Source organism: Calidris pugnax, unplaced genomic scaffold (genome assembly GCF_001431845.1).
Source record: "Calidris pugnax isolate Ruff unplaced genomic scaffold, ASM143184v1 scaffold266, whole genome shotgun sequence".
NCBI classification, from domain to species: Eukaryota; Metazoa; Chordata; class Aves; order Charadriiformes; family Scolopacidae; genus Calidris; species Calidris pugnax.
The window spans coordinates 20863-35926 of NW_015090998.1; the positions used below are offsets into that span (position 1 = coordinate 20863).

At 48.8% G+C, this 15064-nt stretch overlaps 1 protein-coding gene across 1 annotated transcript in view; it reads right to left on the minus strand.

The window, feature by feature from the left end:
* Window positions 1-15064, minus strand: part of SETD2 (SET domain containing 2) — a 55423-nt gene that overhangs the window by 7959 nt on the left and 32400 nt on the right. Inside the window, exons 12-17 of the mRNA XM_014955478.1 lie at window positions 11134-11182; window positions 10394-10574; window positions 6198-6873; window positions 5717-5851; window positions 5031-5170; window positions 3717-3828 (exon numbers count right to left, since the gene is read on the minus strand). Coding sequence (XP_014810964.1) covers window positions 3717-3828; window positions 5031-5170; window positions 5717-5851; window positions 6198-6873; window positions 10394-10574; window positions 11134-11182 — 1293 coding nt within the window. The remainder of the gene's footprint in view (window positions 1-3716; window positions 3829-5030; window positions 5171-5716; window positions 5852-6197; window positions 6874-10393; window positions 10575-11133; window positions 11183-15064) is intronic.

Genomic DNA, 15064 nt, shown 5'->3' on the forward strand with positions numbered 1-15064 from the left:
CCAAGCCCTGTCACCTCCTGTCCCCCACCTTCCCTCCATCACCGCGCCCCGGGTTCACCTGAGCCCCCCCTAATTTCGAGGAAGGAGTTCTTTTCTACGTGGGTTTTCATCTCCAGGTCTTTTAATCGAGGCCATTATCAATTAGCAGCACTAATTAGCTGGCCCAAGTAGAGCCAGAAGGATGGGTTGGGAGAAGCCCGCGCTTCTCCGAACTTACTCCAAAGTAAAAAGGAGTGAAAATTCAAACGTAAAGAAATGAAATGCAAAAAAAAAATAAAGTCCTGGGATGAAATCAGTCCTGGGAAGAAAAATCGGTGCCAAAAATTGGGGGGAGGAGAGAGGAGCATCAGGAAGAGACACAGGGACTGTATTTCTAAGCTACTGCTTGTGGGAAGGTGCTGATTTCTCCTCCTGCTGAAATTAGTCTTTATTTTAACGTGAAAACCTCCTTATCCAGAGGTTTTAGTCTCCCTTGAGGTGAACATGGCGCTTCCCCCCGGATCCTCTCCAAAAGCACTCCCCTAATCCCAAGCCAGGAAAACTTTAAAGCAGGAAAAGCTCCCCCCAAAACTATCACAAATTCACATTTATCACATAAATCCCACATATTCCCATTTATCACATCAATCCCACATATTCCCATTTATCAGCCTCCCTCCTTTATGCAAAAACCTCTCCAGAGAAGAGGTGGGGATGGAGAAACCAGGAAAGATGGGAAAACCAGTCTGGGATGGGGTGGGATGAGCCAAATGAGCTGGGAATTCCGGAGGAGCCCCAGTAGGATGCTCCTCTCCAGGAGGGGAAAAGAAAGGGGAAAAGGGGTGATGGTGACCATCCCACACGGGTGGTGGGACACCAAGGTGGGACACCACCATGGGGGTGGGACACCACCACGGGCTTGGGGACATCAAGGTGGCCACTGGGTTGGGGAAGACGTTGGGATGGAGACCCCTGGTTGGGCGCGGGGGTTCCTTGGGGACATTCCACCCTGGGGACACGTCACCCTGGGGTTGGGGACAAGGCCACATGCAGGTGTCCTTCCTCCAAAGGGGAAAAGAAGAAAAAAAAAGGTTTTAAAATGTGATTTAAAGGGGAAAATCGAGCCCTGGCTTCACGTGCCTCTTGTGCCTTTCCATCAAAATCCCCAGCCCCGGGGGGAGCTCGATCCCCACCCCCCGGAGCAGATGATGCTTGAAGAGCGTTGAACACGTTCCGGAGGAAATCAAATACCCTGGTGGCCACTGTGGCAAGTGGTTTGGTTGGAAGGAGACACCAGGAATAGCAGCAGCAGCTGCCGAGGGGGGGGTGTGTGTGTGTAAGGGGGGGGGTTAATTCCTCTTGGAAAAGGTGCAGGGTGGGGAGGAGGAGGAGGAGGAGGAGGAGGAGGGTGGTCAAAAAAACTATCCGAGGAATGTGGTTGCAATTGGAGGGTGGAAGAATCCTCCCGGAGGCGGGGGAGCGACGAGCTCCAGGGGAATTCAACGTTCTTTCCACGACCAGGGGAAAAAACCCAAACCTTCAGGCCATTCTGGGCGAGAAGGAATAAGATTTAAAAAGCTCTAAAATGAGTAAAAACGGCAGCGCCGCGGGGTCAGCCAAAGCCCTGCCGCCGGGGTTCGCGTAGGAAGGAGGGATTGATGCCTTCAGAGAAGTTTTGCACCTAAAACCAGGGATTTTGGGGGGGTTGAGCGGTGAAAATGTGGGGCAGAAGCAGCCGTAAGCCCTTTGAGCACCGCCCTGGTCCTTCACACCCATTTTTATCCCAAAGGTTTGAAATCTGGCACGTAAACCCCTGCATTTACAGAAGCATCTTTCCTTGCACCACCAAGACCCTCAAAAATCCAACAGGAAAAGGCTCCCGAGCTGCAAAGCACCAGCACAATTATATTTTCTCGCTCAGAAGAGGACAACCACCTTCTCAGCACCTTGAGCTCCTCACGAGGACCTTCCCCAGTATCTCCAGGCTGGTCCAGCAGCACCAGGAGCTCAAATCCCTCCAGGGGGATGCAGTTTCTGGCTATTCCAGGTGAATCAAACCTCTCCTTAAAGCTTCAGATGAAGGTTGGGCTGATAAATAGGTTCTGGTGTCTCACTTTATGGGACAATATCCTTCAACAGCCCAACCCAGGAGCAGGAGTGAAGATCAAACTGGGATCCACCCCAGGCAAAACAGAGGGAAAACCCCTCCCGTGGCAGCAAAACAGGGAAAATTAGGAATATTTTGTTGTTCTTTCGGCCTGAGTCATCTGGAGGGTCCATAAAGCTGCCTGAGCTGCTTTGAATGTGGTTTTTTTTCTGAGCACAATAAAAGGAGGAAGCGGCCAAAGAGGTGGGTCGTGGCCGAACCCAAAGCTCACCCAAGGGATCCAGCAAAGCCCAGCGATTCCAGGACGCTCCCAGGTTCAGGAATCCTCCCAGTCCCACCATTATCTGCTCCTTTGCCCACTGAGGTTCTCCCAGATCCACAAGGGGATACCAAGAGGGCACACGTGATGCCGACCCGGGGGCAAAAATCATTTAAAAGGGCTTTTTTTCTGGGCTCCTCTGCGAATGTAAAGGCTAATGTAATTTTCTAATTAACTTTTTTTTACAGGGAGATTTGCAAATAACAAGAGTTTAAGAGTTTAAGCCAACTCTCCAGGAATTCCAACCCAAGTCCTCCTTACAGGGATTGGATTAACCCTTAGGATCCTGGCAGCAGAGGGGAAAGGTGATGGGAGAGGAGGGGGGAGATGTTTCTGGGCGCTGTAGGACGGAGGGAGCCTTCAGCACCCCCAAACCCAGCCCCAGGTCTGCAGGAACCACCCAAACATCAAGAGAATCGCTCCCTCAGAGTTAGAACCCAACAAACCTTTCTTTCCACAGCTCTTCCCTCTTCTTTTTAGGGAATCAGGAAGGTATATAGGGTGATAAATCTATAGGGGCTCAGCTAGTGCTGCTCAGACTCTGCCCTCCCCACGTTGCAAGGGCTGGAAACCCACCCTGGTGGCAGTTGGGTCCTCCAAGGAGGCTTTGGCCAAGTCCCCTCCCACCAAGGGCTGGGGTAGATGTGGCCACAGAGGGACCCAACTGGAAATTAAGCCCCATCTGGAGAGGGGCTCCATCCTCCTTTGGCAGCAGAAACGATGGAGATGCTGCAGAACTCACCAGGAAAGCAGAAGGGTGGTTGGTGGAAGCAACACAGAGCTCCCAGTTCCTCCACTTCTGCTGCTGCACCATTAGGTTTTCCCATTTTAACGTTTCCCTCCCTCCAAACCCCCCTTTTTTTGGCCATCTCCACACACGAGGTCGCAGCGACGCTTGGCATCCAGGGCAGAACATCAGCCAATCCCCAGGGATGTCCTGCCTTCTCCCAGAGGGGAGCAAAAGGAGCACCCACCCAAAGGGGGCTTTACCAAACCAGCACCCAGAAGGACGAAGAGGTGAGGCCACCACAAAAATCCCTGCTCGACTCTTTGTCACCAGCCCAAAACCCAGCAACAACCAGGGAAAGCGGCCACCAGGCCTCAGAGAGGCAAGAAAAGAACAACTGACCTCCATTCATCTTCTACTATTTTAAAACACAAAGAACCATGGTCAATACAGCCCCTACGGCTTATCTCAGGTGACTTCTGTCCCTCCATCACTCCCCCAAGTCCATACCAACCTCGGCATTGCCCCTCGGTCTGTCTAAGAGATGTTAAGGCTGAGTTTCCCTCCCTGAGCCCCACACTTACCTTCATGGGGTTTTCGTCATACGTTGGGGTCCCCAGGTCCATCTCAGCTTCGTGTTCAAGGCTGGCGTCGTCCCCTGGGCTGTCCCAGGTAGGAGGGTCCCACTGGGTTTGCCTGGAGGAAGACAGACAGACAGAAAACTGTCACCCTCTTAAAAGTAACTGGTACCTGCTCGTTTGTCCCATCAACTGGGACATCTGGTCTCCATCAGTCATCGAAACTCTTAACGTGGACGCAATCGTGGCCCTATCTCGTTATTAATGAGGAGTTTTGAGTAGGCTGCAAAGTTGGAGAAGGTTAAAGCCAAGCAAAAAAAACTTAAAAAAGGGAATTTTCATGATTTTCTATCACTGGTGACACTCAACGTGGGGATCAAGGGAAGTCTGTCACAGGCATGAAATAAAGGTCGGTGATTCCGGCATGAAAAGATGAGGGACATCTCAGTGGAGACCTTGGAGAAGGCATCGTTTCCTGTAAAGCAAGGGTCAGCCCTTGGCACCTCAAGCCAAGTGTTGAGCCACAGGTATCTCCTGGTGGAAAGGACACGGACCAAAGGTCTTGAGAAAAGCTACAGGAATGAGCAGGAGCTTCAAAGAATGGATGGGTGGATACCACGAAGCTCAACCATACACTAGAAGAAGCCAAACGCAGGGTTAGAGCCCTCCATGGCTCACTGGACATGGGAAGCACCATTTCAGCAGAAACATCTCAGCTGAGATGTTCTTGGAATTGATGATCTTAAAGGTTTTTTCCAACCTAGGTAATTCTGTGATTTTATGATTCTATAATTCAGTAGCTGGAGATGGAAGAAGCCATCAGAACCTGCTTGGGCTCATCAGGTCAACAAGTGGGGAAGAACCCCACCAACACAAGCCAAAGGTTGGACTGGATGATCTTTACGGTCCCAAAACATTCTGTGATTCTATGTTGCTTTGGTGGGACATTTTTTTAGCAATGAGACCAAGTGGAGCTCCTCAACCACCATCTTATCACACTGGGTGGTCATCACTCTCACCTCTTTATCACCCTCACCCCATTATCACATGATTCTATAATTCAGTAGCTGGAGATGGAAGAAGCCATCAGAACCTGCTTGGGCTCATCAGGTCAACAAGTGGGGAAGAACCCCACCAACACAAGCCAAAGGTTGGACTGGATGATCTTTACGGTCCCAAAACATTCTGTGATTCTATGTTGCTTTGGTGGGACATTTTTTTAGCAATGAGACCAAGTGGAGCTCCTCAACCACCATCTTATCACACTGGGTGGTCATCACCCTCACCTCTTTATCACGCTCACCCCATTATCACACTCACCTCGTTACCACGTGGTAGTAGTAGATCTTCCCCTCTGGATCTCGGGCTGTTTTCCAGTTGGGTGGGAGGACGATGGTTTTGGGTTTTGGAGGGGATGGTGGAGGCAAGTCCAGGAGGTTATTGGTCACCACAAGCTCCGGCTGAAAACAGCACAAAAGGGGTGAAGACGTGAGGGGCCATGAGGGTGGTCAGAGCAGCCCTGACAGCTCTTTCCCCCACGACAAAGATTTGTTGAAGATGAAACAAGACATTAGTGTTGGCCCAAGAAGTGGTGAGGACAGTTTCTTTCCCCAGTTCTTCATGAAATACCCCAACTTGACAACATCCCGAGCTTGTAACACAGTCACTTTGCCACCCGTGCTCTTAAATCCCTCCTGGTGGACACCAAAACCACCATTTCTGATGGTGGACCTTCTGTGGTCATGCAGCTTCCATGTGCCCACCCATACACAGCCTTCTCACATGGTGCTGGCGGAAAGACCCAAGATGATTTGGGCTCAAAACCTCCCAAACCATGTCTGGAGACACATCCAGCCTGGAGAGCAGCATCTCGAAGGGAGCCACGTGGGAAACTCCTCCAGCTGGTACCACCAAGGCTTTCACAGCATCCAGAAGCCATGGGGAACCATCCAAACCCAAAGCAGATGTAGAAGGTTCTCCATCCCTTCTGACCCACCAAACCTTACCTGCTGGATGGGTTGAGGCTGCCCGGCCGCCACGATCGTGGTGACTGCTGTCGGTGGCTGCACGATGACTCCCTGGGGATGAGCCGTGTAAATCTGCTGGCCCTGGATGTACTGGAGACCCGGTTGGGCATAACTCTGAAAGGAAGGGCAGGGAAATCACAAATCAGCCTTCTTTACCAAAAAAAAAAACCCTTTACTGGAGGACACAGCACAGCTTCCCTCACTGGGAATCAAGGCCAGAAGAGGACAATAGTCCTCGAGGACTAGTGGAAGATAAAATCCAAACCAAAGAGCAATAACCAGTGACCAAGATGGGGTTCCAGCAAAAGATCTTCATATTCCGTTGGCCAACGTGCCATCCCAGGAGTCGTACAATCGCCTACGTCTTTGGTTTTAGGAAGAACTAAGCATCAGCAAAGTGCCTGGGTGGCACTGGATGGTCTTTAAGGTCCCCTTCCAACCCAACCCATTCTGTGATTACCTGTACAATCGGCGGGGTCGTCTGCGAGTAGGGGGACGTCACACCATAAACGGTCTGACAGGTCTGTCCTTGGTAGTAGATGGCTGGTTGGGACTGGGCGGGCGAGTACTGCTGTTGGACGGCCACCGTCTGCTGGCTGGAATCCCAAACCCCGTAGCTCTGGCTCTGCACGGGTCCCGGCGTGGCCACGGGTAGGACGGCCACGTTGGGTTCTTGATGGACCACGGTGTCGCTTTGTGCTACATATTGGGGTGTTGTAACCTCCATCGTGGTTGCTACATGTTGGACTACTGGTACCGGCTGAGGAGTAGTGAGAGTTGGTTCCACCGTGTGCCCAACCAAAGTCTGCGGGTGCTCGTAGGCGGCCGGCGAGCACATGGAATCCATGGTGGGGGTGGGCAGCAGCACCTTGCCAGCGTTGGGGTTGCTGGGGTCTACGTAGGCTTGCATGGGGTAGCCAGGCGGGTAGCCAATGAAGCTGTGGTGGGGGGTTCCGTAGCCCATGGAGTCGTAGGGCAAAGGGGAGGTCATCCCCAGGTTCTGCAGTTGCTGTTGTTGTTTCTGGGCTTCCCGTTGGGCCACCTCCTGCTCGAACAGCTTCCTGCGCTCCTCCGTGGAGAGCTTGTTGCGATCCTTAAGCCGGACTTTCTTCTTCGAAGACGCTGGTGTGTCATATCTGGGGGAGAAAGGAAAGAAAAGGCTTTGTGAGACCTCAGAAACCTACAGGTTCAGGGCTCGAGAAGCAAAAGGACCACCACCATAGAATCATCTGGGTTGGAAGGGACCTTTCAGATCATGGAGTCCAACCATCAGTCCAACACCGACAAAAAACATCACTAAACCATAAAACCATCACTAATCCAATGGTACGTAGACCTTGGGAGGCCCAAATGCCCAACAGCAGCATCAATTCCTAAAAATTTTCATCAAGTGACCAACCGTGGTGACTCGTAGAGAGGAGAAACACCCACTGGTCCTGCTCATCCATGAGCAAGGAGCCAGGGCAGAGGATGAGCCAAGCAGTCCCACTGGATTTACCGATTTTGGTTCAACGCTGGAGTTAATGGAGATGCAAAGATGGAGCAGAAATAGTCTGGAGGACCTGCTATACAGCACCGAGAGGGGAGACAACATCTCCAGGGCCAACAGGGAACTCAAGGAGAGGGCAGAATAACAGGCTGGGTACCCATGATGGAGACCCTCTGCCATGGTTTCCCAAGGCAGGACCAATGAAACATAGAATTGTTGAGGTTGGAAGGGACCTCTAAGATCATCGAGTCCAACCATCAACCCAACATTGACAAAACCCACCACTGACCCATGTCCCTCAGCACCACGTCTGCCCGGCTTTTAAATACCTCCAGGGATGGTGACTCCACCACTGCCCTGGGCAGCCTCTTCCAACACTGGACAGCCTTTTCCATGTAGAAATTTTTCCAAATCTCCATCCTAAACCTTCCCTGGCACAACTTGAGGCCATTTCTCTTGTCCTATCGCCTGTTCCTTGGGAGAAGCAGAGTTTTGGAAGAAGCTCTCCAAGGTGCAGCTCCCACCACAGCATCTTCACCCCTTGAAGACCAGGGCAGGTCAGCGATGGGGAGAGCACCCCATCTTTCTTGTCTGAGGACCTCCTTGCCTTGGAGCTGCAGACACCAGGCATTTGCAAACACGACGAAGAGCAACCAGCACGTTTCTGTTTAGAGTTATGCTGTTTACTAGACCACAGATCCAGCTTAAAAACTAATAAAGTGTGGATGGATTTTTTTAATTCTTTTTCTTCTTTTTTTTTTTTTTTTTTTTAAGAATAGGAATTTTCATCCCGAGAACGCGGAGCAGCTGGAGGGATTTTTCCAAGGAGTTAAAGAAGTGAGGAGGGGCTGGGGAGGGGGGGGGAAGCCCAAGGACTTTGATCAGACCTCAACCATGGAAAATTTCAGATCAAAGGTGGATATTTTGAGAAAAGTTACGAGTGTGGTAAAAGAGGGATTACGAGCAAAAAAATGCTTTGCAGCCCGAATGTAACGGATTCTACAAAGCATCCAGTATATTTTCTATACACTCACTCCGTGTTCCTGCCTTCCCTTGACATATCAAAAGCACATTGCTACCAACAGACACGCTTTAAGATGTTCCCCTCGCGTTCCCCGGAGGAGCTGCAAGGATCTGTTAATGCAAACCTCATTGCCAGGACGAGTTCAATTTCCATAATTAAAGTCTTTCCTGGCCCTGCCTGGAGAGTTTACACGAGAGGCAGCCGGCGTGAAGGGCCGGGCAGGAGAACAGCGAGGGTTTAGGGCAGAGAGATGCTCTTTTATTGACTCTGCTCCTCTCTCCACCTCTTTTATTATTTTTTCTGGTTAAATCTTTCATAAAATAAATAAAAAGGGGGAGAGTCAGAGCAGGGAGAAGGAGAAGCACCGCTCACCGACGTGCTGCAGGATAAAAGAGCCAGAGCAGGCGACTCCTCACCCACAGAAGTTTGTTCTATTTAAAATAAAACCAAAAATACACTATTTATTCCATTCTTCTTCATATCTCTCCACACGCCACCCCGTTACTCAGCTCCGCTTCCACCCCCCCCCCAACCTTGGGAGATGTTTCCATCTTCCAAACGGCTAATTACAGTAGTATAGGTTTACATTACAGTATTACAGATTTACGTCTCGTTTTTTTTTAAATCCAGATGTTTTGAAGTTTCCCAGCACAGCTCAATCTGAGGACCAAAGTCTCCCCGGCTGGCTGACTCACCACCAATTGTTCCCTAATTACTAAGCGGCTTTAGATCCTATTTAAGAGGGACAAGAGAAAACTGACTTCTTTAAAGGAAATTCCTCAGTAGTTTTACTGCCTTTAGCATGATCTGAAGTCTCCCTGAAGTGCAGGGCGTGTTAATATTTTCCCTCCCTTAATTAAGAAGCAACTTTCGAGGGAGGAAGGTGGGTATCAAGAAGTCTACACTTCAGTCGTGTAGCCTTCATCTTTGCTCTTCTAAACACCGGTCCCACCAGACCTGGTGAGCAGAAGCATTTCACGTGGAAAGGCTCAACTCACACTAGAGCAACACAAAGTGGTTGGTTTTATTTTCTACTTCATCTTCCACATCTGCACACGCTGAAATTTCAAGTATTTTTAGACTTTCACTGGAGCTTACGCGCTTCGTGCCTTATTTCCTTAGAGAATCTATGTTTAAAAACCCTTATTTTTTAATAAGATACCATCATTCCCTGGGGAAGGCAGGAGCTCCAGCTCCAGCTTGGTGGGGTCATACCTACCTGGACCACTTTCCTTGTGCTCAACAGTTTTGGGGGACATTCTCTTGGTCAAGGAGTTTGCTTTGATTTAGAAACCCTGTTTCACTTGGGTACCGCTCGCTCTTGCACAGGCTTCCTCAAAGTTTAAGTTTAGAATAATCCCCAAAAGCATTGTGGAGAAGAAGAAGGGTATGGGTTTTGAAGGACATAGAAGATCTCTCTGTTTTAGGAGGGCTACATCCCTAATTTCTGTGCCAAGAGCTGGACAGAGCTTCCTTCATCACCCATCTCACTCCTAAAAAGTGCCTGAAGATGAAGGTGTGGGTTACGTGAAGATGAAGGTGTGGGTTACATGAAGATGAAGGTGTGGGTTACGTGAAGATGAAGGTTATCTGAAGACAAAGGTGTGGGTTATCTGAAGATGAAGATGTATGTTATCCAAGAGGCCACCTAAAGCCAACCAACTCCCATCAGGGAACGCATCTCACCATGCAAAGGGAATTCCTCCAAGAGGAAACTTCCTTCCCCACCTATCTGAAGACAAAGGTGTGGGTTATCTGAAGATGAAGATGTATGTTATCCATGAGGCCACCTAAAGCCACCCAGCTCCCATCAGGGAACACATCTCACCATGCACAGGGGATTCCTCCAAGAGGAAACTTCCTTCCCCACCCTTGGGTACTTTCAAAGACCACCAGGACCATTTTTCCTGGCTTTTTACCCAGGATGAGGCCACCTAAAGCCACCCAGCTCCCATCAGGGAACACATCTCACCATGCACAGGGGATTCCTCCAAGAGGAAACTTCCTTCCCCACCCTTGGGTACTTTCAAAGACCACCAGGACCATTTTTCCTGGCTTTTTACCCAGGATTATCACGGATCCAAGGCTCCCAACCCAGCAGTTGGAGCCTCAGCCCTGCCACCGTTGCTGCCAGACCACTTACCTGTCCTCCGGCCTCTTCGTCCCTCGCTCGTAGGCTGAGGATGGAGGGGACAACGAGTCCCTCCGTCTCTTCTTCTCTTTGCTCTGGCTCTGCCTCTCGGGGTCCCGCTCCCTGCTCAGGATGGGGTTCTTCGGGGTGGGAGTCTGATCCTTGTGGCCAGCTGCCTCTCTCCCACGGTCAGCTGTTGGGGAAAAACGGGTAAAAAAGAGGAAATTTTATAACTCCGAGTATTTCTAGCTCTTCCCTCCTGCAGTTTCAGTAGCTTCTCTAAGTCAAGAGAGCCTTCACTCGAAGAAATTATTGGTTGCACCATAAATTCCCCGTTGTTTTCAAGGAGAAGAAACACTGAGCTTTGAGGACAGAACATCTCCTGACATCCCAGACCAGGAAAATGAAGCAGTTTCACAGGAATGAGGTGAAATGTGGGGAAAATGTGAATTTTATAACTCCGAGTATTTCTAGAATTTTATAACTCCTCCTGCAGTTTCAGTAGCTTCTCTAAGTCAAATTTTATAACTCCGAGTATTTCTAGCTCTTCCCTCCTGCAGTTTCAGTAGCTTCTCTAAGTCAAGAGAGCCTTCACTCGAAGAAATTATTGGTTGCACCATAAATTCCCCGTTGTTTTCAAGGAGAAGAAACACTGAGCTTTGAGGACAGAACATCTCCTGACATCCCAGACCAGGAAAATGAAGCAGTTTCACAGGAATGAGGTGAAATGTGGGGAAAATGTGGGTACGTACCGCTGTTCTCCCTTTCTGCTTGACTCTTCTTGGGGATGCGGTACACCTCCTGCCAAGCAAAACACAAAGGTGGTCAGAGCTTCAGCTCCTCACAAGAACCACCCCAATATCCAGGGGGGCTGCAAAGAGCATGACACGGCGCTAATAATTTAACAATTCAATCATAATTTTACAATAAATTAAAAAAAAATGTGTCTTGAAGCAAAGTTTTGCTTTTAGGTATATTATTGTGGTGCTTTCTATATAGATCCTCTGACCAACATTTCATGTTTGATGGCTTCAGGTGGCTTTTTCCCTGCCCCAGCAAACAGAGCTGAACATGGGCATCTGACCTGTCCTCTGACGACACCACAGTGACGTGCCTGCTGATCACCAGCACCTGAAGACCTCCCATTGTACCCATCCTGGTCCTCAAGGTAGTTTTAGGTAGACCTACAAGTGGATCTGATGATTCTTATGGGTCCCTTCCAACTGGAGATATTCTATGAGTCTATGAGAGCTACAGTTTGACCATGTTGGAGAAACAGAGACCTTGCTGGTGGCCATCATCTGCTCACCCATCTTGGTGGGGTCCCATGTATCATCCCTGGGCTTCTCCCAGCACCCACCAGCCTCATGGGTGTCCCTGCCCAGGGCAGGGGGTGGCACTGGATGGGCTTCAACACCACTTCCAACCCAAATTAATCTATGATTCTTTTTTATATCAGGCCGTATCACCCGGCCGAGCATCAGGCACGGGGACAGCCCCTGGAAGAAGCATCATGTCCCAGAGAACCTGCCACTACCAAAGAAACTCACTTTTCTCATGCATTACGCAGCCCCCCCTGCACCAAACAGCTTTTTATATCAACATCTCAGCTAAGAAAAAGATGTTTTTCAGCTAAGAAAATATATTTCCCTTTGGTGAAATGAATAAAGTATAAGAAATGCCACTGTGGTTTGTTCGTGTGATGCAAGAACTTCAGAAGTGCTGCTGAAGGTTTAAAAAAAGTTATTTTTGCCAAGATTTCAAGGATTTTTAAAAAATATTTTTGCTTTTCCATGGAGGTTGAACTTGAACGTGCACTTTGAAGCGTCTGTCAATGTGCTACCACGTGTGCTGTGACCTCTAAGAGGCTCTAGGAGTCTGTAAATATGCCCTTTTTAAATTGTTCTTATTTATTTATAAATTTGCCATGGATCAAACGAGGCTGGAGCAGGAAAACCAGCCCAGGAGAGTCCAGGGACGCAGAAACGTTGCCAGTGCTCCCATTTTCCTGCAAACCACCTTCTTCTGGAGACCAGGAGTGCCCTCCCAGCTCAACCCAAGCCATGCCAAGCTGGGGAACCTCCCCAATCATGGGGCAAGAGGTCCAAAGGGACGAGGACCTGTTGAGACCACAACCACCACACAGCAAACTCTTAATTCCAGGTGGGCACCAAAGGCTGGAAGCAAAGCAGGTTCTGATGCACGTCCAACACACTTCTGCGTCTCAAAGACCCCCAAACCCAACTTTTGTTTGGCCACCAAGCTCCAGCCTGGTTTTGGTCCCCTTCATGTCCCCAGCCAACCAGCAGCACCAAGGGAATCCCCCTTTGAACACACTCAGGCTGCTACTCATCACCCATAGCATTTTTGACCTTCTGCTACCCAAACGCAAGAATTCCTACTACTAAGTCATGCATATTCACGTTTCTTTTGTCCATATTTGAAAGCAAATCAGGCAATTCCTACTACTAAGTCATGTATATTCACGTTTCTTTTGTCCATATTTGAAAGCAAATCAGGAAGAGCATGGCCAGCAGGTGGAGGGAGGTCATCTTCCCTTCTGCTCTGCCCCGGGGAGGCCCCAGCTGGAGCACTGGGACCAGTTTTCTGCCTCCCCAGTTCCAGAAGGACAGGGAACTGCTGGAGAGGGGACAGCAGAGGGCTACAGAGAGGCCGAGGGGCCTGGAGCATCTCTCTGCTGAGGAAAGGCTGAGGGACTTGGGGCTTTTTAGTCTGGAAAAGAGGAGAGACTGAGAAGGGATCTGATCGACGCCTCTAAATCCTTCAAGGGTGGGTGTCAGGAGGATGGGGCCAGGCTTTTTCCAGTGGTGCCCAGGGACAGGACAAGAGGGAACGGGCACAAACTGGAACAGAAGTTCCATCTCAACATGAAGAGGAACTTGTTTGGTGTGAGGGTGGCAGAGCCCTGGCAGAGGCTGCCCAGAGAGGTGGTGGAGTCTCCTTCTCTGGAGACATCCCAAACCCACCTGGACACGTTCCTGTGGGACCTGCTCTGGGTGGACCTGCTCTGGCAGGGGGTTGGAGGAGATGATCTCCAGAGGTCCCTTCCAACCCCGTATCATCCTGGGATTCTGTGACAGGACTTGGGAAATGAAGGTTAAAACTTCCCTTGGGTCCTGGTCTTGCAAATGCTGGGACTGGGATGGCCACCGCTCAGCCCAGTGTCCCCGTCAAACACCACTGGACAACGCAGAGACCATTATTTCCATGTTAAAATCCACGTTAAACAACTCCCCACCACTGCAGAACACAAAACGAGTTTTACCAATCCCACCCTGCTTTCCATCGTATTTTTAATTGCAATATTCTACTGCTCAGAGTCTAAATAAAACTCCCTCATTAGCAATGCTAATGATCCTACAGCATGGAAAATGTACAGAGAATTTTTACAGCCTTAATAACCGTCCAAGTTTTGGTAGTTTGGGAGAAAAAAAGTTCATTTTCTTTTAATTCTGGCTTGTGGCAAGCCCTCGCTCTGCCCCCTTCCTGGAGGGACACAGGAGGTGAAAAGAACACCCAGTTATTTGAAGCAAAATGTGGGGAACCAGCTCTTTTCTGGTTGAACGCTAACGATACCGTAAGGCGAAAGGAAATAAACCCAAAGAACCCAACTAGGGAAAATTAGAGAGAAAAATCCCTGATGGAGGCTGCAGCTTCCATTAAAAAATATGATTAATTCATAAAATATATATGAAAAAAACCCAACCAAACAACCCTGGCAGAGCCACATCCATGACCCTCAGAGCCTCCAGACGGCGTTAATTCTTCATACTCGATGTGAATCCACATGCACCCATTGATGCTTCGGGGGGAAAAACACTAGGGAAAAATATCCTCTAATTTTTTATAAATATTAACCCTAAAATATCCTTTAATTTAGGCAGAAAAGAGGAAAAGATGCATAAAACTGTTAATGGGGGGAGTGAAGGTGGCTTCTAGTTGGGCATTTCTCTTTCCCTACACTCAGAAATACGAAACTTTAGCTGAATTTGACTCTCAAACTTACAGAATGTTCATTTTCTAAATAAAAATCCCACCTGATTTATTTTTTTTTTTTTTAAAGCTGGTTGGAATTTAATTAATCGCCGTCTGCACCAAATTGCATCCCCCGTTAGCAACGTACCCACCTCGGGCACCGGATTTAACGAGAGCCCAGGGTTGAAAGTCCCACTTTTATTGTCTTAGAAAAACAAAAAAAAAACCCCAAAACCCAAAACACGTGCCCCATGGGCTAAAAAAAAAAAAAAAAAAAAAAATATGTATTTTCCTTTGGTGAAATAAATGAAAGTCTAAGAAACCCTGTTGTGGTCTGTTCGCAAAGACAAAACCACTTCAAAAGTGCTGCTGAAGGTTAAAAAAAAAATGATGTGTTTTTTCAGCCAAGATTTGTGTTTTCTTTTAATACCTATTTTGTTTTTCTGGGGAGCCTGAACACAAGGCAGCAAACACGTGCAGTTTGAAGTGTCTGAAAATCCTTATGCCGTGATGAGAGGCATTAGAAGTCTGAAAATAGGCCATTTTTAAATAGTCCTTATTTATTTACACGTTTGCTGTGGATCAAAAGACCCCAAATCTAACTTGTTTTTAACTAAACGCAAAAAAAACCCAGGAGCTCACTGTTTGGGGTGGGGAAGGATCCATCTGGGATAATTAAGCCTATAT